We start from the raw sequence: 25,998 nt of genomic DNA, 5'->3' as shown, positions 1-25,998 counted from the left end.
TTGCCCCTTCGCTGGTCCAGGCCAGTGGAACAAACTCACTGGAAGTATTCAGATGTTAACATCTGTTACTGAATTTAAGAGAAGGTTGAAAACCCTTTTGTTTGTTCAAGCTTGGGACTAGCTCTATGATGCTGTTATATTCAAATCTGTAAAAAGGGTTTGTTATTTTGATTTTTGTTTTTACTTTTGATTTGATATATTGACTTGGTGCCTTGTACTGTTCGTCAATACTGAGTTGCCTTCATGTGACCTTAGGTGGTGTATAAAGAGAAGAATTCGGACTCCCTGCCTCAGTTTTGGCTGGTGGAAGGCAACTCATCCCGTAGTGCCCAGCTAATGAACCTGGGAAAATATGTCCTCTATGAGATTCAGGTGCTGGCATTCACCAGGATTGGAGATGGGATCCCCAGCTCCCCCCCAATTCTGGAACGGACTCTGGATGATGGTAAGACCCTGAGAATGTAACCAAGAGAGGTGGAGATATATGAAATATTGCTGATTAGCTTGATGGGGCCTTCTCATCCTTGCAAATAGGGCCTTACTTACAGGCCTAGACCTTCACAGATTGATGTACGTCCACCATCCACCTCTGGTACAAATAGTCTAAGTTGCTTTTATTTCCCAGTGCCTCAGGTATTCATTTGGATGTAGAGCTATCAAGGACAGGGATTTATTGTTCCCATGTGTCATTTTTTGTAAAGTGTCTCCTGGTGTAGGGCTCCACAAATATTAAAATAATTTCATGAAATCTCTAGAACAGGGGTTCTCAACCCCATCCTTGTAACACCCCCCCCCCCCCCTCAGTCCACCGTTGCCTCTTAGCTGAGCTGAAGTCTTCCAACTGCATTGCTGCCAGCAGTGGCAGGGCCGTGCTGATGCGGTAAGCGGCGTAAGCGCCGCAGGGGGGCGCCCACCTCTGGAGGGCGCCGCCGCGGTGCTTACCCTCGCCCCGTGCCGCCGAGGCCTTTAAATCTTTTACCTGGTCGCAGCAGCGTCAGTGAAAGCGCTGCCGACGTCTCCCTTCCCTTGCACTCATTGGTTCCCTCAGTGTCCCACCTTCTTCTGACGTCAGAAGAAGGCGGACACTGAAGGAACCAAGAGCGCGAAGGGAAGGGAGACATCGGCAGCGCTCCGCTTTCACTGACGCTGCTGCGACCGGAAGTAAAAGATTTAAAGGCCCCAGGGCGCGGAGGAAAGAGCAGAGAGGCATGGATGGGAGGGCAGAGAGACAGGCATGGATGGGAGGGCAGAGAGGCATGGATGGGAGGGCAGCAGCAGGGCCCAGGGAGAGGACAAATTGCTGGAAGGGGAGGGGGGAGAGGAGGATTGCTAGCTATGGATGCAGCAGGGAAGGGCAGAGAGGGACAAGGATGGACATGGGGGCCTAGGGAGAGGACAATTTGCTGGAAATGGAGGGGAGGGGAGAGAGGAGGATTGCTGGCTATGGATGGAGGAGGGAAGGGCAGAGAGGGACAAGGATGGACATGGGGGCCCAGGGAGAGGACAATTTGCTGGAAATGGAGGGGAGGGGAGAGAGGAGGATTGCTGGCTATGGATGGAGGAGGGAAGGGCAGAGAGGGACAAGGATGGACATGGGGGCCCAGGGAGAGGACAAATTGCTGGAAATGGAGGGGAGGGGAGAGAGGAAGATTGCTGGCTATGGATGGAGGAGGGAAGGGCAGAGAGGGACAAGGATGGATGTGGATGGGAGGACAGGACCCAGGGAGAGAGAAGAAATTGCTGGAAATGGATATAGAGCAAGAAATGAAGAAGAAAGGAGGAAAGTAAAGAAATAAATTGAAAGGAAGCCCTGGAAATGGAGTTAAGAGGACAGATAGCAGCAGACTCAGATACTGGGCCAGCATGATCGGAAAAAGAAAGTCACCAGACAACAACGGTAGAAAAAAATCATTTTATTTTCATTTTAGCATTTGGAATATGTCCACTTTGAGAATTTACATCTGCTATCTTATTTTGCAATGTATAGCAATTTGTTTCTAAGAATATTGCTGACAATTCCTGTCAGTGTAGCAAGTGGTGAGCGATCATTTTCACCGGGGGGGGAGGGGGGGGGCGTGATCATTTTCACAGGGGGGGGGCACCCACATAGTCTGCAGGGGGGCGCCAGAGACCCTAGGCACGGCCCTGAGCAGTGGCATAGGAAGGGGGGGGGCGGGGGGCGGTCCGCCCTAGATGCACGCCACTGGGGGGGTGTTGGCTCCGCTGGTTCACTGCTTTCTCTGCCCCGGAACAGGTTACTTCCTGTTCCGGGGCAGAGAGAGCAGGGAACCAGCGGAGCCGACGCAGCTCCCAGCGACGTGCAGTCGGGGTGGAGCGGCCCCTCCCGCCCGCCCTCTTTGGTAAGAATGCGCTCTGGGGGGGGGTGCGTGCATGCGCCGAAGGGGTGTGCGCTGCGGCGAACTGCCCCGGGTGTCAGCCGCCCTCGCTACGGCACTGGCTGCCAGTAAGGGGCAGCACTTCAATATTGTGTGTTTTCAATGGCTACCGACAGGCAGGTTCCCTGAAGTTCTGCAGAGCTTGCCTGTCCCTCTTGATTGAAAATGTGATAGTGAAACAGCACCACCCGCTGGCAGGACTGTAGAGTGGAGGACTCCTGCTCAGCTTAAGAGGAAGCAGTGCTTCATTCCTTCTTTGCTTTCATCCCCTCCCCCCGCCCCCCACCACCAGTGTTGCCAGGTGGGCGGTTTTCCGCGACCCGCCGCGGGAAATTTTTGCCCGCGGCGGGTTGCGGTTTTTTGGGCTGGTTTTTGTGCTTCGGGCGGTTTTTTTAGGTGGCTTTTTCGGCCGCGGTGGGCGGGGTTAGTGACGTTTTTGGGCGGGGTTAGTGACGTGGGAGGCGGGGTTAGTGACGTGGGAGGCGGGGTTAGTGACGGGGAAGGCGGGGTTAGTGACGGGGAAGGCGGGGCCGATGACGGCGGGGGCGGGGTTGATGACGGCGGGGGCGGGGGTGATGACGCGGGGGCGGGGGTGTCAGGGGCGGGGTTTGAGTTTGGGCGGGTTTTGGGCTGGATTTTGGGCTCCTTTAGGCTGGAAAAATATTTTCCACCTGGCAACCCTGCCCACCACACACACACACACACTTGATTCCCCTCTCTGCTTCTCTCCAGACTCTTGGTGCCCGGTTCTGTTCCTGTGCCCAGTGCTACAGAGGGGCTCTTGATTTCACAGTTGGCTGTCTCTGGTGAGGGTGGGGGGAAGGGGTTGAGAGGGGAGACTTTATTGCAATATGCTTTCTGCTTATGTCGCTAACCTTATCTGTTCCTCATTTCTCTGCTATTCCATTCCCAGTGCCGGGACCTCCTGTGGGAATTCTCTTTCCAGAAGTGAGAACTACCTCTGTGCGTCTCATCTGGCAGCCGCCAGCTGCACCGAACGGCATCATTCTAGGTGAGAGGAGGAACTAGGCAGGGGGGAGGGGGAAAGAGGAGGGGCAGTGATGCCTACTGAAGAAAATCCATTTCATATTATCAGTGCCTGCACTGAATTCAATGTTGCTATATGCCACCTTGGGTGAATTTGTTAAAAAAAGCAGTACGTAAATCTTAATAAGTAATAAATATTGAATCTTTGGTCTCTTTTTTTCTACTCTGCATTTCCCAAACCTGTCATCTCCCTACACGCTAACCAATAGACATGTGGCCATCCAAAGACACAACCACAGCAGAGATAACTACTTTTTCGCACCTATAATTACTACTACATAGTAACATAGTAACATAGTAGATGACGGCAGAAAAAGACCTGCACAGTCCATCTAGTCTGCCCATGATAAACTCCTATGTGTATACCTTACCTTGATTTGTACCTGTCTTTTTCAGGGCACAGACCGTATAAGTCTGTCCAGCAGTATTTCCCGCCTCCCAACCACCAGTCCCGCCTCCCATCACCGGCTCTGGCACAGACCCCATATAAGTCTGCCCTCCCCTATCCTAGCCTCTCAACCACCAACCCCTCTTCCCCCCTCCACCCAATTTCAGCTAAGCTTCTGTGGATCCATTCCTTCTGCACAGGATTCCTTTATGCCTATCCTTTATGCCTATCCTACTACTACTACTACTATTAAACATTTCTATAGCGCTACTAGACTTACACAGCGCTGTACAAATTAACATGAAAAGACAGTCCCTGCTCAACAGAGCTTACAATCTAAATTGGACAGACGAACAGACAGCTAGGGGTAGGGAAATTGCAGTGGTAGGGGTGATAAGTGAGGGTGTTGAGTAAGAGAGTCATGGTTAGGAGTCGAAAGCAGTAGCAAAGAGGTGGGCTTTAAGCCTAGACTTGAAGACAGCCAGAGACTGAGCCTGACGTACTGGCTCAGGGAGTCTATTCCAGGCATAGGGAGCAGCGAGATAGAAGGAACGGAGCCGGGAGTTAGCAGTGGGGGAGAAGGGAGACGACAGGAGACATTTACCCAGCGAACGGAGTTCACGGGAGAGATGAGAGCGGAAAGGTACTGAGGAACTGTGGTGATTTAACCAGAGCTGACATTGTGATGTCATAATGCCTCAGTCCACCAATGCCTAAGAGCCAACCTCATCAGTGATGTCACAATGGCTTGACAGCCCTATACTTGGCTTTTTATTACATATAGCAGTGATTTAACCAGAGCTATATTGTGATGTCATAATGCCTCATTCCACCAATGCCTAAGAGCCAACCTCATCAGTGATGTCACAATGGCTTGACTGTCCTATACTTGGCTCATACTACTACAATTAAACATTTCTATAGCGCTACTAGACTTACGCAACGCTGTACAAATGAACATGAAAAGACAGTCCATGCTCAACAGAGCTTACAATCTAAATTGGACAGACGAACAGACATACACATAAATACACATAAATATACACAGATATACACATAAATGTCAAGCTCCAGAAACAGAGGGGTCTCCTGAGCATGCAGCAGGGTTCTCTAAGCCGTTATCAGCTGTGCCATCATGTAAGAAATTGTATTTGTTTGGCAGCCTATCAGATCAGCCACCGCCTGAACACCACCAACGTCAACACCGCCACGGTGGAGGTGCTGAACCCCAGCGTCCGCCAGTACACCGCCACTGGTCTGAAGCCGGAGTCCGTCTATCTGTTCCGGATCACAGCCCAGACCCGCAAGGGATGGGGACAGGCGGCTGAGGCACTAGTTGTGACCACAGAAAAGAGAGGTAACCCTCCCTGAAATGTGAGCTGAGTGATCTGTGGCCACAGGCCTGATCCTGGCGTGTGTGGTATTCGTGGCGTTTCTTCCTCCTGCCTGTTTGCTAACAAATCTCTCTCCTCAACCTGTTCTGTTGCTTCAGCTCGTCCTCAGCCTCCGAGCAAGCCGGTAGTACTGCAGGAGGATGTCAAGGCCCGCAACGTGCTGTTGTCATGGGAACCAGGCAGCGATGGCCTGTCCCCGGTCAGATATTACACCATTCAGACCCGCGAGCTTCCCAGCAAGAACTGGACTGTGCATTCTGCTTCTGTGAGCCATAATGCCACGAACTTTGTGGTAGACAGGTGAGGTCCCTTCCGGGCTGAGGGATTCCAGCCCCCTGCTGGGCCTGGAGGAAGCCCCAGTCCTGCAATCCGATTTTGCTGGATATTATGCTTAGATTCCCAGGACATATATCCATTTGGCATTTCATGTTTGTGCTGTTGGCCTTGATGCTGCAGTCGGATGAAGCTAGGTCCCCGGTGTGTGGGAGGATGGGCACTGCAGCCAGAAATGTTTTTTGTCATTTGTGGAAATGTTTGTTTCAATCATTTTCACTTGGCCATTTTTTTTTTCGTAAGGGGGCAAAGTTTGTACAGTGTGTCCTCTTCTGCTATTCATGCCTACGTGACAGTTCACACAAGTGCGATGCACAATATTGTGAAAAGAGTGAACCCTTTTTCCTAATAGGAAGCACTCAGTCGAAACAATGTGCACCTTTATCAGCAAATGGAAAAAAAAAATACATGCTCCTGGCAGAGGCGTAGCTAGGTGGGGCGCCAGGGGAGCAACCGCTTCCCCAAATGAACTTCGGGCGGCGACGGTACCTATTTTTCAGATGGTCCGTCGCACCTAGGCAGCGCGCACATGCGCCTCTCCGCTCCCCCTGGCATCACAACCTGGCTACTCTTCTGGCCGTTTAAATCGCCACTAATTATCAGCAGCTCTTAACCGGTTAGTGCTGAACTAAAACCGGCTAATTTGGGGGACGGAGTCAGCACTCGGCCAGTTAAGGGCCGATTTTCAGCACTTAACTGGCCGAGGTAACCACGTAAATAGGACCCCATAAAAGTCAGTCATATCTCTATACAGTAACACATAGCTGGTTGAGAACTGAATATTGCACTTAACCAGCTAAGTGTTAGCCGGCTCTGGATACCTGGAAATTCAGTTCCGGTGCCCGGACATGGCCGGTCACTGAAGTTCAGGGTTTAGCACTGGCAGCAGTCAGCAAAACTCTGATTACCAGCAGCAGAATACCGATCCCCTATGAATTATCATTTTTTTTCTGTTCATTTTTTAGGTTTAATGACATATAACAACATGGGATACTTCATTGATATTTACCATGTTGTTTCAAATGACAGCCCATCCCTAGTGTGATACAGTGGCGTAGCTAAGTGGGGCCACGGGGCATGGGCCCCCCTTTGATTTGGCCATGGCCCCCTGCCCACGACCCTCTCGACCCCCCCCTCCCACTGCCAACCCCCCACTGCCATCGGGTACCTTTGCTGGCAGGGGACCCCAACCCCCGCCAGCCGAGGTCCTCTTCTCCAGCGCGGCCGCGTTGCTGATCTGCAAGGCTTCGTTCTGTTTCTGTGAGTCTGACGCCCTGCACGTACGTGCAGGACGTCAGACTCACAGAAACAAAAGCCTGCCCTTGCAGATCAGCAACGTGGCCGCGCAGGAGAAGAGGACTTCGGCTGGCGGGGGTTGGGGTCCCCCGCCAGCAAAGGTACCCGACGGCGGCGCCGGGGGTGGCTAAAATGTGCCCCATCACCTTGGGCTCTGGACCCCCCCTCCCGCCGAAGTCTGGCTATGCCCCTGGTGTGATATAACTGTCCAAGGTGAAAGAGGTAAGGTCTTGCAGAGCACTTGTAATTTAGAAAAGGCGCGGCATGAATAGGGTACCTGCCTGATGCAAAGGGTGAGTCGGTCCTGGGCTTTCATCTCCTCTTGAACGCTTCTTGAGTACGAAAAACTTCTGAAGTAGCAACTGTAAAGCCAAGACCGATTCTTGTACCTGATGACCTGAGCACTGCGCTCTCCCCTTGCTCTCTTCTGAAAACTTCCCAAAGGAAAGTGCTAGAAGGAAAACACTGGCGAATGGGCGACTCGTTCGTTTTCTCAAGATACCATAACTTTCCTACACGTTTACCTGTGTACTGGAAAATTTGGATTCCTGTCACTGTCTGGTTAATTCAGTTGTACCCAGGGTAAGATCAGAATGGGGAAGGACAGGACAAAACCCACATTTTTCCCCCATTTCCATCCTTTTCTTGTCCTTTCCAGGTTAAAACCCTTCACTTCATACAAAATCCGTGTCAAGGCGACTAACGACATTGGGGACTCCGAGTACAGTGAAGAATCGGAGTCGTTGACCACACTGCAGGCTGGTCAGTGTCTGTTTTTGAATAAATTACCCTGGTTTGCTGGAAATCCCCCACTGCAAGCTCCTCTGTCACCGCTTGCGCATTTGGTGGTGTGGGTGACCTTCGGTGAGCCTTTTGTCATCATCTCATCCTAAATATCCCTCCTTTCATCTTTTCTCTCGTCCCAGCTCCGGATGAGGCTCCTACGATTCTTTCAGTTACTCCGCACACCACAACCTCGGTGCTGATCCACTGGCAGGTAGGTGCCCAAAACGCCACTCGCTAGTTCTTAAAGTTAGATCAGGAGGTTGGTACATCAAAGTCACAAAGAGCAGGAAGAGAGTTGCAATCAGTGGCGTAGCTATGTGGGGCCACAGGGGCCTGGGCCCCCCTCAAATTTCCTCTGGGCCCCTGGTTTTGCTGGCAGGGGACCCCAACTCCCGTCGGCTGAAGCCTTGTCCAGCACAAGTCTCCGGCGGCGCCTTATTGCCTGCCCTGCTCTTTCTTCCCCTCACGTCCTGCACGCTCCTTTTAGTGAAATTGAGCCAGTTTCACTAAAAGGAGCGTACAGAAGATGAGGGGTAAGAGAGAGCAGGGCAGGCAACCCGGCAGTGCCAGAGAAGGCTTCAGATGGCGGGGGTCCCCAAGGTATTTGCTGCAGCAGTGGGTGGGGAGGGAGCAGCAGGGCGGCGGGGGGAGAGTGGCAAGGTGGCGGAGGGGCAGCAGACCAAAATTTCCCCCCCCCCCCCCCCCACCTCAGGTTCTGGCCCCCTCCCACCACGAGGTCTGGCTATGCCCCTGATTGCAATGTTCCCCAGCCCCATCCTTAACTGTGCAGTGTTAACACATTATGTATTATTCGGCAATTGAAACCACTTTTAAGTAAATCAAACTTCAGTGGCGCATTTACACAAGGTGAATGTGTTTCATACACACCTCCTGTCAGACCCAGCCCCCCGCCCGTACCTTAAAATCATCTCTGCTGCAGTCTTCACCTGAGCAGCGGCAGTGACACTCATAGGCTGCCTGCAACCTGCAGCGGGACTTTTCTCTCTGAACCGTCCCACCCCTTCTGATGTAACTTCCTGTTTTGTGAAGAGTGGGACTGTTCAAACAGGAAGTTCCGGTGCAGGCCACAGGCAACCTATGAGTGCCACTGCTGCTGCCCGGGTGATGACTGCAGCAGAGATAATTTTAAGGTACAGGGAGGGGCGCTGGACACGGAGGAGACGGGAGTGGTGCGGGCTGATGCACCCCATCTTGGTTAAGATTGTGCATGCTGTTCTTACCAATAGACTTGATTACTGTAATTCACTTTTTCAGGATATAACTCAAGCCAATATAAAAAGCTTACAGTTAATTCAAAACATAGCAAAAGAGAAACCTAACCACATTACTCCAGTGCTAACTGAATTGCATTGGTTACCTATGCCAGTGAGAATTGCCTTTAAAATGTTGTGCCTTGTGTTTAAGGCTTTCAGACAGTGGTGTAGCTACGTGGGGCCACGGGGGCCTGGGCCCCCGTAGATTTGGCCCTGGACCCCCCCTGCCGATAACCCTCTCGACCCCCCCCTCCCGCCGCTAACCCGCCATCGCCGTCGCCTACCTTTGCTGCCGGGGGACCCCAATCCCCTCCAGCCGAGGTCCTCTTCTTCCGGCGCAAGGCTTCGTTCTGTTTCTGTGAGTCTGACGTCCTGCACTTACAAACCACCAGACATACAGAAACAGAATGAAGCCTTGCGCCGGAAGAAGAGGACCTCGTCTGGCAGGGGTTGGGGTAGGCGACGGCAGCAGCGGGGGAGGGTTGGCGGTGGGAGGGGGGTCGAGAGGGTCGTCGGCAGGGGGGGGTCAAAGTTGTTGGTGGTGGAGTTGTCGGCGGCGGTCAGCAATGGCGGGGGGGGTCGGTGGCGCTGGAGGGGGGGCTGAAATGTGCCCCCTCACCTCGGGCTCTGGACCCCCCTCCCGCTGAAGTCTGGCTACACCCCTGCTTTCAGATATGATAATTCAGCAGGTAGAATTGGCAGCAGCCTTCAGGGCCGCCGAGAGACTGGGCCAGGCCTGGGCCTCGCCCCTGCTGCCCTCGCCGCCGCCACTGCCCCCCCTCTACCCCTCTCCACCCCACCCCCTCTCGAGATCGCCGCAGCCACTGCTCCCCTCCACCCCCCTTCCGTCCGCCACCGGGCCAGGCCCCCTGCATTGAAATCGCAGTCTCACCTCTGTGAAAGCAGCACTGCAGGCAGCAGAACGCCTCCCTTCGGCCCTCCTTCCCTCCTTGTGTCCCGCCCTCACGGAAGTTACATCAGACGAGGGCGGGACACAGGGAGGGAAGGAGGGCCGAAGGGAGGCGTTCTGCTGCCTGCAGCGCTGCTTTCACGGAGGTGAGACTGTGATTTCAATGCAGGGGGGCAGACGGTCGACGACGGAGGGCGGGTGGGACTGCGGCGCCGTGGAATTTTGTCCCCCCTGCCCCCCTTTCGGCGGCTATGGCAGCCTTTGCTGGTGGAGATTTCATGATTGACTGGCGGCAGAGGCAAGGGCATGTGGGGAATTTTGGTGGGTCTGGTGGGGGATAGTATCTCACATTTTGGCAGTCACAGGAGATCGTGATTAGTCTTGGTGGTTGAGGGACCAGTAGTCACCTAACTTCGATTATTCTCAGCCTCCTGCAGAGGACAAAATCAACGGTGTCCTGTTGGGTTTTCGGATCCGGTACCGGGAGCTGATTTACGACGGACTGAGGAGCTTCACCATGAAAAATATAAATAACCCCGGTGTGAAGTGGAGCGAGCTGGCCTGTGAGTTATTTGATATGTGAAGTCATTCATTACCAGCTGAAGAGAATTAGGAAGAGAACAGAGTAATCTGTCTCTCTGTTTCTCTCTCTTATGTCCCCCCCCCCCCCCCCCCCCCCCCGCCTTTATCTTCTCTCTCTCTCTCCCCTTTCTGTATATACTGGTGAAACCTGTGAACCAGACTCAGGGCTAGATGCACTAAACCTTAACGACCCTCTAACAACCCTTTAACGAAGGAAATTCCTAACCGTTGCATGCATTAAAGGCCTTTTTCCTACGAAGCAAGCAGCTAACGAAAACGGAATGCAAAGGAGAAACTACCATTGAAATGTGGACAATTCGGAATGCACTAACCATACCGACGATTGCAACGAATCATTTACCGTCAGAAATTTTTACGTGCGCTCAGACCTGTCGTTAAGGCCTGAGCTATCATCTCCCCGCTGCCCCCTGCACCATAAAAATCCAAGCCAGCATGTTTAAAAAGAAAAGTGAGATACAAACACTTTCCCCTGCATCATTACAAAACAAAACATACTGCTTCTCCCTGCAGCTTAAAAATCCTGTCTCTCCCCTTCTCCAACAGCTTTGAAAATTAACACTCTCTGCTATCCCCTAAAGCCAATTTTCCCAGTAGTGTAAACAAGCTGCAAAGAGGTCTTTTGTTACAAAAGGGGATTTAGGAGGGTCGAGGGTCGTTCTTTTTAGAGTTATCTTCAACTGCACTCTTCTGCTAGATCAGACAGCTAAAAGGCTTGCAGGTCGGGATCCCCCCCTCGCACGCCCCAGTCTGACGTAAGCAACCTACGTAGGTTTAATACGTTTGTGGCTGCTCTGCGCATGCTTAAGGGGCAAATTAACGACAGGGATTACCTACGCTTGATACATTGTACTTTTCAATACCGCACCGAACATTTCTGAGCTGTTTTTATTTTTGTGCATTCTTCGTTGTTTCAAATTCGTTAAGCACTTTTACGATTTAGATTTTTTAACGTTTGGTTGATGCATCTAGCCCTGAGCAGAATTGACTGTTACTCTCTAGGAAGGACATCACAGGCGACAGATGACTTTTCCAGTAACATCACCAAAATCCCTTTTTATGTTGCTCTTTCAGGATATTTGCTTCAAAGAACCTGAAATTAACAGTTCTCTAGAGGAACAATTCAGGGTGGGCTAATGATTTGGTTCTCGGAACCTGGGATCCAGGTGTTTATCACTGTTTTCGTGTATTTGAGTTCACAACGTCTGCTGGAGATTTTTACATTGAAAATGTTGTCCTGACACTGAACGATGCTCTCTTCTGTGGAAGGGGGTCACAGACAGTTGTTTCACCCCCGCCCCAGGAAAAAGATTGGCCCTCTCAGCAGCTCAGAGTAGAGTGGAAAACTAAGGGAGGGGTCTCTTCTACTAAACAGTGTTAAGCGCTTAACATACGCTAACATGCAGAAACAGGCTACCACGCGACCACGTTAATTTTTTTGAATTTCTTTGTCAGGGGGCGTGGCATGTCCAGAGAGGGGACGTGGAAACATTAGACGGCTATCGTGTTACACTTGCCACATGCTAACTACCTAATGCAGAGTTAATGTGCTGAGGAGTGGCCTAGTGGTTAGCAAACTGGTCTTGGAACCCAGAGGTGGCTGGTTCAAATCCCACTGCTGCTCCTTGTGATCTTGGGCAAGTCACTTAACTCTCCATTGCCTCAAGTACAAACCAAGATTGTGAGCCCTCCTGGGACAGAGAAATATCCAGAGTACCTGAATGTAACTCACCCTGAGCTACTACTGGAAAAGGTGTGAGCAAAATCTAAATAAATAAAGATTCTAGAATTCTAAGAATAACAAGATTCCATAAAGATTCCATGTAGAATTTCAAAAGTGTAGCAACATTCCATGTAGAACCCCAAAGAGTAACAAGATTCTTTGGGGTGGAGGAGTGGCCTAGTGGTTAGAGCACCAGTCTTGCAATCCAGAGGTGGCCAGTTCAAATCCCACTGCTGCTCCTTGTGATCTTGGGCAAGTCACTTAACCCTCCATTGCCTCAGGTACAAACCAAGATTGTGAGCCCTCCTGGGACAGAGAAATATCCAGAGTACCTGAATGTAACTCACCCTGAGCTACTACTGGAAAAGGTGTGAGCAAAACCTAAATAACTAATGTAGGTTCCATCTGTAGTTTTTGTTTTCATTTTTTGTTTTGTTGTGTTTCGAGTTTTGTTGTTGTTGTTGTTCTGTTTTAGTTGTTTTGCTTCTGTTGCTAGGTTTCTTGTTATATTTTATTTTTTTATATTTTATTGTAACTAAGCAACTGTTTCTCTCTCTGCTGTTGTCTACTGTTTGTTTGCTTGTTCTGAATTGTTCTCCGATGACTGATTGCTTTCCTGTCATTTATTGGAGTTCATTTCATTTACTTTATGTTATTATAATTTGCTCTCTGTTAACCGCCTTGTCCTGCGTTGCAGCTAAGGCATTATATGAATCTTTTAATGAACATAAAGATTTACCACTTCCTATAAAAGAGGTGCCAAATGCCTCTACGTAGGGTTAACGATTAATCAGAATGTTAACGCACCACCTGTAATAAAAAAATAGAGGGCACTCCCTTTCCTGATGCAGCGCTCGATTTTGGCTTACTGCACGTTAAAATCCTGCATTATATAACACCTTTTAGAAGAGGGGCCCCTGTATTTCCCTCAGTCCTACTGCTAATTGAGAATTTACCCACAGGTAGATAGAAGACAGATTTCAGGAAGTATCAGCAGTTTATTGGATACTTGAAGGTCAACAGACACTGAAGAGAAGACAATCAAGGCAGGAGAATTGCATTTCCCCCTTTAATCGTCATTCCAAAATGTAAAGAGATTATTAGGGCTGGCAAACTGGAAATATTGAATGTCTCATAAAATTTCTGATTACTCCAGCGGCATTGTAGCTGCCTCTGTAGATTTCCTTTTTTTAGCCTTTTTAAGGAAACTTTGAATTAGAACATAAGCCATTACTAGGACAGACCAAAGGTCCATCAAGCCCAGTATCCTGTTGGTCACAAGTACCTGGCAAACTCCCAGAACAGTAAAACCAATTTTTTTGCTGCTTATCCTAGAAAGAAGCAGTGAATTTTTCTCCAGGGTCTGCCTCGCTGGCTGACCCTGTTTATAGCTGTCATTATACAGACTGACTGCAGCATATTCACTCTTTCAGTTTGCATTTTTCAATCTACTGCTCCAAAGTTATGCACAAATGTCAGCATTTTACCAGCCCTGACAATGTTGGTTTTTGTTTTTGTTTTTTTTTTTTGTTACATTTGTACCCTGCGCTTTCCCACTCATGGTAGGCTCAATGCGGCAATGGAGGCCCAGAGTCACAAGGAACTGCCTGTGCCTGAAGTGGGAACCGAACTCAGTTCCTCAGGACCAAAGTCCACCACCCTAACCACTAGGCCACTCCTCCACTGTTGCTACTATTTGAGATTCTACATGGAATGTTGCTATTCCACTAGCAACATTCCATGTAGAAGTCGGCCCTTGCAGATCACCAATGTGGCCGCACAGGCTTCTGCTTCTGTGAGTCTGACACACAGAAACAGAAGCCTGCGCAGCCTTCTACATGGAATGTTGCTAGTGGAATAGTGGAATAGCAACATTCCATGTAGAATCTCCAATAGTAGCAACATTCCATGTAGAAGTCGGCCCTTGCAGATCACCAATGTGGCCGCACAGGCTTCTGCTTCTGTGAGTCTGACACACAGAAACAGAAGCCTGCGCAGCCTTCTACATGGAATGTTGCTAGTGGAATAGCAACATTCCATGTAGAATCTCCAATAGTAGCAACATTCCATGTAGAATCTCCAATAGTATCTATTTTATTTTTGTTACATTTGTACCCTGCGCTTTCCCCCTCATGGCAGGCTCAATGCGGCTTACATGGGGCAATGGAGGGTTAAGTGACTTGCCCAGAGTCACAAGGAGCTGCCTGTGCCTGAAGTGGGAATTGAACTCAGTTCCCCAGGACCAAAGTCCACCACCCTAACCACTAGGCCACTCCTCCACTTCACTTGAACATGGCCAACCAGACAGAGCAATGTGTTCTTCTAGTCTGTGTAAGCTGCTATGTGGTAAAGTACATTGTCCGTCTGTGCCTCGCTGCTTCACACTCTGCTGTTTTCCCACATGGGGGGGGGGGGGGGTCGTGGGTCTGGCCTGCCTCTGCTTAGGGGGAGCTGCTCTAGGAAGCAGGAGAGAGAATCTAGGGAAAGGGAGCATGCATGGAGTGTAGTGGCAGCAGTAAGACTCCTTCTTTTCCTTGCATTTGTGGAAAATCCATGTCTTAAAGCTTCCCGTTTTCATAAGATGCCTCCCTGCCCTTAGAGGCATTTGCATGCATAAATTAATTCATCCATTAGGTGCTAATTGGAATTAACAGCCAATAAGTGGACTTACATAGTAACATAGTAGATGACGGCAGAAAAAGACCTGCACGGTCCATCCAGTCTGCCCAACAAGATAAACTCATATGTGTTACTTTTTGTGTATACCTTACCTTGATTTGTACCTGTCCTTTTCAGGGCACAGACTGTATAAGTCTGCCCAGCACTATCCCCTCCTCCCAACCACCAGCCCCGCCTCCCACCACTAGCTCTGGCACAGACCGTATAAGTCTGCCCAGCACTATCCCCGCCTCCCAACCATCAGCCCCGCCTCCCACCAACAGCTCTGGCACAGACCGTATAAGTCTGGCCAGCACTATCCCCACCTCCCAACCACCAGCCCCGCCTCCCACCACCAGCTCTGGCACAGACCGTATAAGTCTGGCCAGAACTATCCCCGCCTTCCAACCACCAGCCCCGCCTCCCACCACCAGCTCTGGCACAGACCGTATAAGTCTGGCCAGCACTATCCCCGCCTCCCAACCACCAGCCCCGCCTCCCACCACCAGCTCTGGCACAGACCGTATAAGTCTGGCCAGCACTATCCCCACCTCCCAACCACCAGCCCCACCTCCCACCACCAGCTCTGGCACAGACCTTATAAGTCTGCCCAGCACTATCCCCGCCTCCCAACCATCAGCCCCGCCTCCCACCAACAGCTCTGGCACAGACCGTATAAGTCTGGCCAGCACTATCCCCACCTCCCAACCACCAGCCCCGCCTCCCACCACCAGCTCTGGCACAGACCGTATAAGTCTGGCCAGAACTATCCCCGCCTTCCAACCACCAGCCCCGCCTCCCACCACCAGCTCTGGCACAGACCGTATAAGTCTGGCCAGCACTATCCCCGCCTCCCAACCACCAGCCCCGCCTCCCACCACCAGCTCTGGCACAGACCGTATAAGTCTGGCCAGCACTATCCCCACCTCCCAACCACCAGCCCCACCTCCCACCACCAGCTCTGGCACAGACCTTATAAGTCTGCCCAGCACCATCTCCGCCTCCCGCCACCGGTTCTGGCACAGACCATATAAGTCTGCCCAGCACTATCCCTGCCTCCCACCACCAGCTCTGGCACAGACTGTATAAGTCTGGCCAGCACTATCCCCGCCTCCCAACCACCAGCCCCGCTTCCCAACCACCAGCCCCACCTCCCACCACCAGCTCTGGCACAGACCTTATAAGTCTGCCCAGCACCATCTCCGCCTCCCGCCACCGGTTCTGGCACAGACCATATAAGTCTGCCCAGCACTATCCCCGCCTTCCAACCACCAGCCCCGCCTCCCACCACCAGCTCTGGCACAGACCGTATAAGTCTGGCCAGCACTATCCCCGCCTTCCAACCACCAGCCCCGCCTCCCACCACCAACTCTGGCACAGACCGTATAAGTCTGGCCAGCACTATCCCCGCCTCCCAATCACCAGCCCCGCCTCCCACCACCGGCTCTGGCACAGACCGTACAAGTCTGCCCAGCACTATCCCCGCCTCCCAACCACCAGCTCTGGCACAGACCGTATAAGTCTGCCCAGCACTATCCCCGCCTTCCAACCACCAGCCCCGCCTCCCACCACCAGCTCTGGCACAGACCGTATAAGTCTGGCCAGCACTATCCCCGCCTCCCAATCACCAGCCCCGCCTCCCACCACCGGCTCTGGCACAGACCGTACAAGTCTGCCCAGCACTATCCCCGCCTCCCAACCACCAGCTCTGGCACAGACCGTATAAGTCTGCCCAGCACTATCCCCGCCTCCCAACCACACACTTAATTGGTGCTAATTTGCAGTGATGTATATCATAGGAGCCAACTTTTCAAAATTATTGGGGGTGCTAAGCCCAATGGAAATGACCCCTCCCTTGTCACATACAAGGAATTTTCTCAATGTTGGGGGTGCTCAAGCACCCACAGCACCCACAGAGTCGACTCCAATGATGTATATAATTGCCAAATTCAGTCTGCAAAATCATAGTGCGACTGGACCTGGGAAGGACATGGGTGTGTCTAGCACATACACATGCAGGTAATAGAAAAAGTGAAGACGACGGGATTTGATACACTCCATTTCTGTGGTTACAGTCAAAGTGGTTAACATATTATATATAGGTACTTATTTTGTACCTGGGGCAATGAAGGGTTAAGTGACTTGCCCCAGAGTCACAAGGAGCTACAATGGCGAATCAGACCCAGTTCCCTAGGAGCAATGTCCACTGCTCTAACCACTAGGCTACTCCTCCACTCCTTACTCTTTGGGATTCCGGAATCTTGCTATTCTTTGAGGTTCTACATGGAATGTTGCTACTCTTTGAGATTGTGAATGGAATCAATGGAACTCGATACACCGCCTTTCTGTGGTTACAATCAAAGTGGTTTACATATTATATACAGGTACTTATTTTGTACCTGGGGCAATGAAGGGTTAAGTGACTCGCCCAGAGTAATGACAGGGGGACCGAGACCTGTGGTAACTGCAGGGAAGCAGGGAAAGAGCCTGAGGGGGCGGGGATGGGGACAAACTTTGTCCCTGTGTCATTTTCCGTCATTTATGTTTGAGTGATGCAGCCGACAATATTTTGATTTTTTGGAAAAACAAGCAAATATGCTGGCCACAAGCAAACTTTGCATGGGGGATCCTGTACATTCCTGCTACCAGTACATCTTCTAGTGCAGGAGGGATGGTGGAAGACAGGAGAGCTAGACTGAATCTTGAGATTGTTGATGACTTCTTCTTCATCCACAGATTAAAAAATGATAACAGTGCTTCATAGAGCATATTTCTCCCTTCTAGGGCATACAGAACTGGACATTTTAACAGAGTGGACTAGGATTCCTTGGGATAGTAATAGAAATCAAACAAAATAAAACATGGAAAAGAAAATAAGATGATACCTTTTTTATTGGACATAACTTAATACATTTCTTGATTAGCTTTCGAAGGTTGCCCTTCTTCGTCAGATCGGAAATAAGCAAATGTGCTAGCTGACAGTGTATATAAGTGAAAACATTCAAGCATTACTATGACAGTCTGACAGAGTGGGAGGATGGGGGTGGGTCGGAGGTATGCATGGGGACATCAAAGCATATCATTGATATTCTAACAGGGTGGGTGTGGATAGGTGAGGGGAGGGTGATCAACAGAGACATACAGCTTTATGGTTTATAATGGGCTAGGAACCCCAGATCCTTGTTAAGTCCTTTCTGTTGGGTGTTAAAATATTCAATCATTCTGACTTCAAAGGTCTTACGTTCTTGTATGGTTTTAAAGTTACCTTTCAGGATTCTCACTGTGAAATCACTGGTACAGTGTCCTGGTCCTGTAAAATGCTGACCAACAGGGGTGGGAGCCCTACTGGCACCAGTATTGTTCATGTGATGTCTATGTAAATTGAATCTTGTCTTAAGCATCTGGCCTGTTTCTCCAATATAGCATCCTTCCTTACATTTTTTACACTGAATGATATATACCACATTGGAAGATGAGCAAGTGAAAGATCCCTTTATGTTGAATATCAGTATTTTATTTTGTTTGATTTCTATTGATAACCTTAAGAGTGGACTAACACAGCTACCACACTCCTCTACTTGGGATAGTAGAAATCAGCTATTGTTCGGGATGGAAGGGTGTGGGGGGGGGGTAATATAACTTGTTGTTATTATTGTTTTCTATTTGTGATTTATAAACAACAGTCCAGCATATTCTTCCTTTTTATACTTTAATAAAAAGATTTAAATATAAAATCATAAGTGTTTGAGGCTTCTGCAGATTAGGACAGAGCCCACAGGGTTGGGCTGGGGACAGAGCCTGTGGGGATGGGGTAGGGACAGAGACAGAGCCCATGGGGACAAACCTTGTCCCTGTGTCATTCTCTAGCCCCCAGTCACAAGGAGCTGCAGTGAGAATTGAGCCTGGTTGCCCAGAGTCTCAGGCTGCTGCACTATCCCCTAGGCCACTCCTCCACTCCCGTACTATCCCTTACACATGAACATGTACACCAGCCTTTGAGTTCGCATCCGTGTGCACACCTAAATTCAGGAGCGTAACTGCAGACTGATGCCAGCGTTCTATAGCACCAATTGCATGCGTAATTCCTAGTACAGAATCTGCGCTTAGCCAGCATCATTCAGGCGCCTGACTTTGGGCAACCTGTGGAGTATTACACCCCTGAAAGAATAAATAATGCACCCAAAGGGAAGTATAAGAGCAGAGGGTCCCGGTATGAGGCAGAAAGGAAGACAGGGTGGCAGAGGAGGGGGTGGCAAAACCAGTAACAGAAAAACCCGGGATAGGGACAGAGGACACCAGAGATCAAGGGGAGTTTGTGACATTGTCATGGAATAGGCAGTGGCATACCGGGGGGGGGGCCGTCCATCCCGGGTACACACCGCTGGGGGGGGGGGGGGGGGGTGCCGCGCGCCTGTCTGCTCTGCTCGTTCCGTGCTCCCTCTGCCCCGGAACAGGTTCCTGTTCCGGGGCAGAGGGAGCATGGAACGAGCGAAGCCAACAGGCGCGCGGCACCCCCCCCCCCCCCCCCGAAGCAGGTAAAAGTCCACCCGGGGGGGGGTGTCCTTTCGCCAGGGGGAGGTGTGTCCTTTCGCCAGGGGGAAGTGTGTCCTTTCGCCGGGGGTGGGGGGGGTCGCTGCACCCGGGGGGGGGGCACATCGGTGATCCGCCCCGGGTGTCAGCCATCCTAGGAACGCCACTGGGGATAGGAAATCGGGTAGAGACTAGAATCTCTGTACCTGTGAACCACAGGTTGAGGTAAAGGGCACGTACATCTCTCCCCCTTTACTCCACCCTATAAACCTGTACATGTTACGGTATTTCATTTCCTCTGTGGAGACTCCAATAACCCAGGCAAAAAATAAATCCTGCAGGACGGCTATGTGCTTCGATGCTTCGCTGTGTGTAAAATGGCAGCAGCTGGAAAGCGCTGAAGCCGGCCCAAGCCCACCGCTGCTGCCTGTAACATCTGTGCAGTGCCTCTACTGTAGACAGCATAAAGACGTGTCCAAGCTCAGTCCTTGAGGACCACAAACGGGCCAGGTTTTCAGGATACCCCTAATGAATGAGCACGAGATTAATTTCCATATAGTGAGGGTAGTGGACATGAAAACTATGTCATGCATATTAATTAGAGATTTCCTGAACTCTGGTCTGTTTGCAACCTTCAAGGACTGACATGCTTTAGCACTTTTACCAGATCCTGTTTTACCCTCTGCTGTATAATTGTCCTTTCTCTTGTATTGAGGCTACTGTTGTGTCAGACTCTCTCTGCTGTGTCACTAAAGCTTCTGTCCAGCTGCTGGAAGTATTTGAATGGACTAACAATCTCACTCACTGCTTTGCTCCTCCTCTCTTCATGCTTCTGTCCTGAGGGTAGCTGTCTATACCATCCGAAACCTGAGTGAGTCCAGTCTCACCCGCTATGAATTAGACAGTAAGTTGGTCCTTTCCGTTATACAATTTTTATAGTAACTGTCCTTCCAGGACCCTGGGCTCAGGCCATATGGGCAGGGCCGGTCAAACCCAGTAAGCGGGGTAAGCACCGCAGGGGGGCGCCTGCCTTCAAGGGTGTCGCTGCAGCGCTGCGCCGCCATACCGCGCCACCCTTGGGGGTTTAAATCTGTTATTTTCCTCCGTCCCAGCGGCCGCGTCATGTCAAAGCCCTGCCCGTCTCTAGCCTTCCCTCCATGAGTTTGTTCCCTCAGAGTCCCGCCCTCGAGGAAATGACGTCAGAAGGCGGGACTCTGCGGAATGAACTCACGAAGGGAGGGAAGGCTAGAGACGGGCAGGGCTTTGAAATGACGCGGCCGCTGGGACGGAGGTAAATAGTCTGCAGGGGGGCACCAGAGACCCTAGGACTGGCCCTGCATATGGGATTGAGAACACTACTCAGACAAAGCAGCTTTCCCAGTCCCAGTGAGCTGAGCCTGACTTTTAGAGTGGCACCTGCTGGCTGACTGGAGAACAGCACTGCAAGTATCTCCATGGAGAGCTGCATACTGCTTCTCTGTCACATGAGGCCACTGTAGGTGGGAGGACATGAAAACTACCAGTCTGTTTGTGATGGCTTCCTGATGAGATATAAATGGAGTCTTTGTGTTTGATGGCTCCCTGATGTCAGCAAGATTTAAGGGAAGCGATAGAAAGAGAGAAAGTTTGGGGACAGAGTGGCAGAAAGCTCAACAGACTAGGGAAGGGGAACACCAAGAATCTGGGTTTTAGTGGGTCTGATGCAGGGCCGCCAAGAGACTGAGCTGGGCCTGGGGCAAGGGTGCCCCAGCCCCCCCCCCCCAAGGATCGCCCCCACCTCCCACCAATCGCTACTGCTGTCGCCTCCTTCTGCTGCTCCCAGGCCACTGGCGCTGCAGTCCCCAGTCTCCAACTAACTACCCTCAGCTCCCTTCTGTCTGCCATCCGACCACCTTCATTTAAAAAAAAATCACAAAATCAGCAGCGCAGCGCCTTCTGTGTGAAAGTGGCAGATCGCCTCGGGCGGGCCTTCCCTCACTGTGTCCCGCCCTCGTGGAAATAGGAAGTTACATTAGAGGAGGGCGGGACACAGTGAGGGAAGGCCCGCCCGAGGTGATCTGCCACTTTCACACAGAAGGCGCTGCGCTGCTGAATTTGAGATTTTTTTTTTTAATGAAGGTGGTCGGATGGAAGACAGAAGGGAACTGAGGGTAGGTAGGTGGAGACTGGGGACTGCGGCACCGACGGCCTGGGAGCAGGAAAGGGCAAGAGACCCTGGTGCTGGGGAATTTTGCCCCTCCCCCCGCCCCCCTCTCGGCGACCCTAGTCTGATGTACCTCTTTGAGGTCCATAGTGAGTTCTGGTTGGCTTAGTTGTACACTTTGGGTTCAGATGGGTCTGGTTGTACTCTGTAAGCTCAGGGTTCTGCAGTCATTCACTGACCTCTCTGGAATGTTTTGCAGACCTCAACAAACACCGGCGCTATGAGATCCGAATGACTGTGTACAATGCAGTGGGGGAGGGGCCATCCAGCCCTCCACAAGAAGTTTTTGTTGGAGAAGCCGGTGAGTGGAACAAGCCAGAGGTTTGCCGGGTTCTTGAGGCCTGGATTGGCCACTGTCGGAGACAGGATGCTGGGCTTGATGGACCCTTGGTCTTTTCCCAGTATGGCGGTGCTTATGTTCTTAAATGCCCCTCTCCCCTCAAGTAACTGAATAGCCGGATGAATTTTGCCACTATCACATCAGATCACCACCTAGCCTCACGCCAATGTGGGTACTAACCCCCTCTGTAAGTGGTCTTAACGGAAACGTCATCACCAAGCCCCAGAGCCTAACCTGAATATGAACATCCAGCTCATCCATCATATGAATACGTGAGACAGGCATCTCCATTGCAGCCCCCCACAACATCATTCCTCCAGTGAGGAAGAGGATGGCCGATCCTCCAAAAGTAGGGTTACCATGTGTCTGGAACTACCAGGACATGTCCTCTTTTTGAGGACATGTCCGGGCAACCGGGCGGGTTTTGCCAATCTGCCCGTTTGTCCGGATTTCTGGACATGTCCGGGCAGGCTGGTGGGCGGGTCGTCCAGATTCCTAGCCTCCCCTTCCCTTACTTACTACTGCCTTGGTGGTCTAGTGACCTCTTCCGCCTTCGGGGCAGAAAAGAGCCCCGTCTTTCCTGCCCGGAGCACTGCCCTGCATGCTTCCTTCCTGTTGCTGATCATCGGAGCCGATTCAAAATGGACACCGAGAGTTGAGGTGACCTCGCGAGACTTCAACTCTCGGCGGCCATTTTGAATCGGCGCCGAGATCAGCAACAGGAAGGAAGCATGCAGGGCAGCGCTCCGGGCAGGAAAGAGGGGGCTCTTTCCTGCTCCGAAGAGATCACTAGACCACCAGAGCAGTAGTAAGGTAATAGGAGGGGGTTGACGGGAAGGGGGGGTGACGGGGTGTGTGACAGGGGGGAGGGGAAAATGTGACAGGGGGCGGACGTGAAAGGGGGCAGAGCGAGGGCATGAAAGGGGGCGGGGTGGGGTGTGAAAGAGGGTGGGTGGGTGGGTGGGTGGTAGGGGCGGGACATGTGTCCTCCTTTTTGGGGGACAAAATATGGTAAGCCTATCCAAAAGCCTACACGAACAGTTAATAGAGAACTGACAGCGTCTATGAGCCCAATGCTGTTAGAACAAGGGTTCGCAACCCAGTGCTCGGGATACACCCAGCCAGTGAGGTTTTCAGGATATCCACAGTACAAATGCATGAGGGATGGGACCGTGCGGTAATCCATGGTAAACTGCGGTAAATCCACATTAACAGTAATATTTTAATGGAATTACCATGAGGATGAGGTCAAAGCTTGCGGGGGCAGGGTGGGGACAGGACAAACTTTGTTCTCTATATCCATTGAATGCAGATCTATCTCATGAATATTCATTGTGGATCTTCTAAAGCCCTGACTGACTAGGTTATGTCCTGAGGACTGGGTTGAGACCCCCTGATTTAATGACTTCAGCTTTCATTGTGAACCTGCCATGTGCAGCCTCTCTCTCACTGGCTACGTGGACGACGCCACCTGAGCGTCATAGGCTAAGTGATTGTAAATGATTTCTCAAATATTAAGAACGTAGTAGACACAAAGCCACGAGACCCGGGTTACCTTATGATTCAGTAACGTAGCCACAGGTGGGCCTGGGTGGGCCCAACAGCAGCACACATTTAGTGGTAGCTGGCAGTGGCGTAGCAAGGGCGGGGCGGTGGGGGGCAGTTCGCCCCGGTTGCACGCTGCTGGAGGGTGCAGAGAGCAGCCGTGCGCCTGTCGGCTCCGCTGGTTCCCTGCTCCCTCTGCTCCAGAACAGGTTACTTCCTGTTCCAGGGCAGAGGGAGCCAGTGGAGCCGACAGGCCCGCGGCTGCTCTCTGCACCCTCCAGTAGCCAAGAATTCACCCGGGGGGGGGGGCTTGATGCGCCGGGGAGGGGGGGTGTCATTGCACCCGGGGGGGGGTGTTATTGCGCCGGGGGGGTGTCATGCTGCACCCTGGGGGGACAAACGCCGCTGCACCCGTGGGGGGGGTGCGCAGCGGCGATGGATCCCAAGCTCTGCCAGCCAAACTTGGGGTCCCAGAGCCAATTTGGGGGGTCCAGGCCCCCATGGCCCCCCCTTAGCTAAGCCACTGTTCTAAACATTTGTGAAGTTCTGTCTCGAAGCGAGATGGATGGCTATGTGTGGATATTTTTCGGAGTTTAGCCCACTACAGCTTTCCGTACTCCCCCTCCCCCTTCCAGTTCGGAAACTGTGGTAGGATGTAGCCAATAGGAAGGCGGGGTTGAGCTGCAAAGGCTGTGGGGGGAAGCTGAGCTCTGCACAGAGTCTTTGGAGATAACCAGTGGAACCACTCTGGAGAGGTGAAATGATGGTGGAGGAGGGGGGCCATAAATATATGTTTGCCTAGGGCCCAGTATTTATTTTTGTTACATTTGTACCCCGCACTTTCCCACTCATGGCAGGCTCAATGCGGCTTACATGGAGCAATGGAGGGTTAAGTGACTTGCCCAGAGTCACAAGGAGCTGCCTGTGCCGGGAATTGAACCTGACCCTGTTGTTCTCTCATCCCACTGTTCTCTCTCACGCAGTGCCTACGGCGCCTCCACAGAATGTAGCAATTCAGAGCAGCACCGCAACGCAGCTGGATGTGACATGGGAGCCGCCACCTCTGGAGGCACAAAATGGGGACATCCAGGGCTATAAGGTAAAACTAGAACCGGACTCCTCCAGGGCCATGCAGAGTGAGTATCAGAAGAGAGACACAGGCAGATAAAGTGCTCTGCCCTGGGTCACACAGAGGATCAGGAGAACACTTGAACTCGTGTCTGAAGATTAGTCGTGAGTTAGTGGGGCTCCCTCCCCCTCCCCCCCAATATTCTATCAAATTTCATATGTGTCATCATCTTTGGGGAATTTCTACATTGCTCCATTAAAAGGATCACAGGCTGCCCGGAATTCTGTTTTCTGCAGGATGAATAGGACACCCAGAGATGTGCCTTTTGCATCGTTTTCATTTTTTAAAAGCACAGGCTATTACACGGCAAAATGTTATTATGATATACAAAAAAAACAAACCTATCCATCAAATCACAATCAACTGAAAATGTTCTGCTGCCTAGGATTTTCTGAAAGTACGCTTCTGGCTGCACCCCAGCCCCTTGTTTTTGATACATCATCTACCCCTTTCTTGAATATTTCTTCAGCAGTAAGAGGGCTTTTGTGTTGTATTGTTCTGTTGTTCTGTTTGTTACTTGAAACTCTCTGTCATTTGTTTTGCTTGTGTTGTTTTGTCCAGGCATTTGGCGGAGGGGCACAGCTAGTTTCACCTGTTTCTCTGTCCAATCCACCCTCTTATAAAGGAGAGCTCCCTGGAATATTCCTGCTTTGGCTTCCTAAAACTCCCCTTCACTCCAATTTTTTCAGCATTTTCAGTGATCTATCTTGGTTCTCCTTTCCTAGGACTGTCCCTGGTTCTTAGTGCTTTTACATCAGAGCAGGGGCGTATCTGCGTGGGGCCACAGGGGCCTGGGCCCCCGCAGATTTTGCCCTGGACCCCCCTACCGCCATCAACCCTCCCCCACTGCCGTTGCTTACTTTTGCTGGCGGGGGACCCCAACCCCCGCCAGCCGAGGTCCGCTTCCACCTGCCGCTGCCTTAAAAACTACTTCTTCAGCCGGCGGGGGACCCCAAACCCTGTTGTCGCAGCACGTACAACGACGTCAGACTCCGAAGTGGATTCAACAGCTCCTATCAGCAGCACGGCCACGGAGGCCGAAGATGAACTTTAAACACCTCGGGGCGGCTGGCGGGGGTTTGGGGTCCCCCGCCGGCTGAAGAAGTAGTTTTTAAGGCAGCGGCAGGTGGAAGCGGACCTCGGCTGGCGGGGGTTGGGGCCCCCCGCCAGCAAAGTTAAGCAACGGCAGCGGGGGAGGGTTGGCGGCGGGAGGGGGGTGGAGAGAGTCATTGGTGGCGGTGGGGGCTCTGACAATGGCGGGGGGGGGTCGGTGGCGGGGGGGGCTAAAATGTGCCCCCTCCCTCTGGCTCTGGCCCCCCCTACCACCGGAGTACAGATACGCCCCTGCATCAGAGGCTTGTATGGTAGCCACCCCTGAGGTCTTCCAAGACAGAGCAACTTGAGGGCTCCTCACAGGGAAAGAATGGACAACCTACAGATGACAGT

General features: G+C 51.6%; 1 protein-coding gene across 1 annotated transcript in view; it reads left to right on the top strand.

Moving 5' to 3' along the window:
- The window catches only part of SDK2 (sidekick cell adhesion molecule 2), a 655,374-nt gene that overhangs the window by 585,965 nt on the left and 43,411 nt on the right, over positions 1-25,998 (top strand). The window contains exons 27-35 of the mRNA XM_030208539.1: positions 256-445; positions 3,310-3,408; positions 4,994-5,188; positions 5,324-5,525; positions 7,513-7,616; positions 7,781-7,851; positions 10,252-10,387; positions 21,738-21,839; positions 24,407-24,522. Coding sequence (XP_030064399.1) covers positions 256-445; positions 3,310-3,408; positions 4,994-5,188; positions 5,324-5,525; positions 7,513-7,616; positions 7,781-7,851; positions 10,252-10,387; positions 21,738-21,839; positions 24,407-24,522 — 1,215 coding nt within the window. The remainder of the gene's footprint in view (positions 1-255; positions 446-3,309; positions 3,409-4,993; positions 5,189-5,323; positions 5,526-7,512; positions 7,617-7,780; positions 7,852-10,251; positions 10,388-21,737; positions 21,840-24,406; positions 24,523-25,998) is intronic.

This window comes from Microcaecilia unicolor, chromosome 6 (assembly GCF_901765095.1).
Source record: "Microcaecilia unicolor chromosome 6, aMicUni1.1, whole genome shotgun sequence".
Lineage (NCBI taxonomy): Eukaryota > Metazoa > Chordata > Amphibia > Gymnophiona > Siphonopidae > Microcaecilia > Microcaecilia unicolor.
This window is presented reverse-complemented; position numbering and strand designations above follow the sequence as displayed.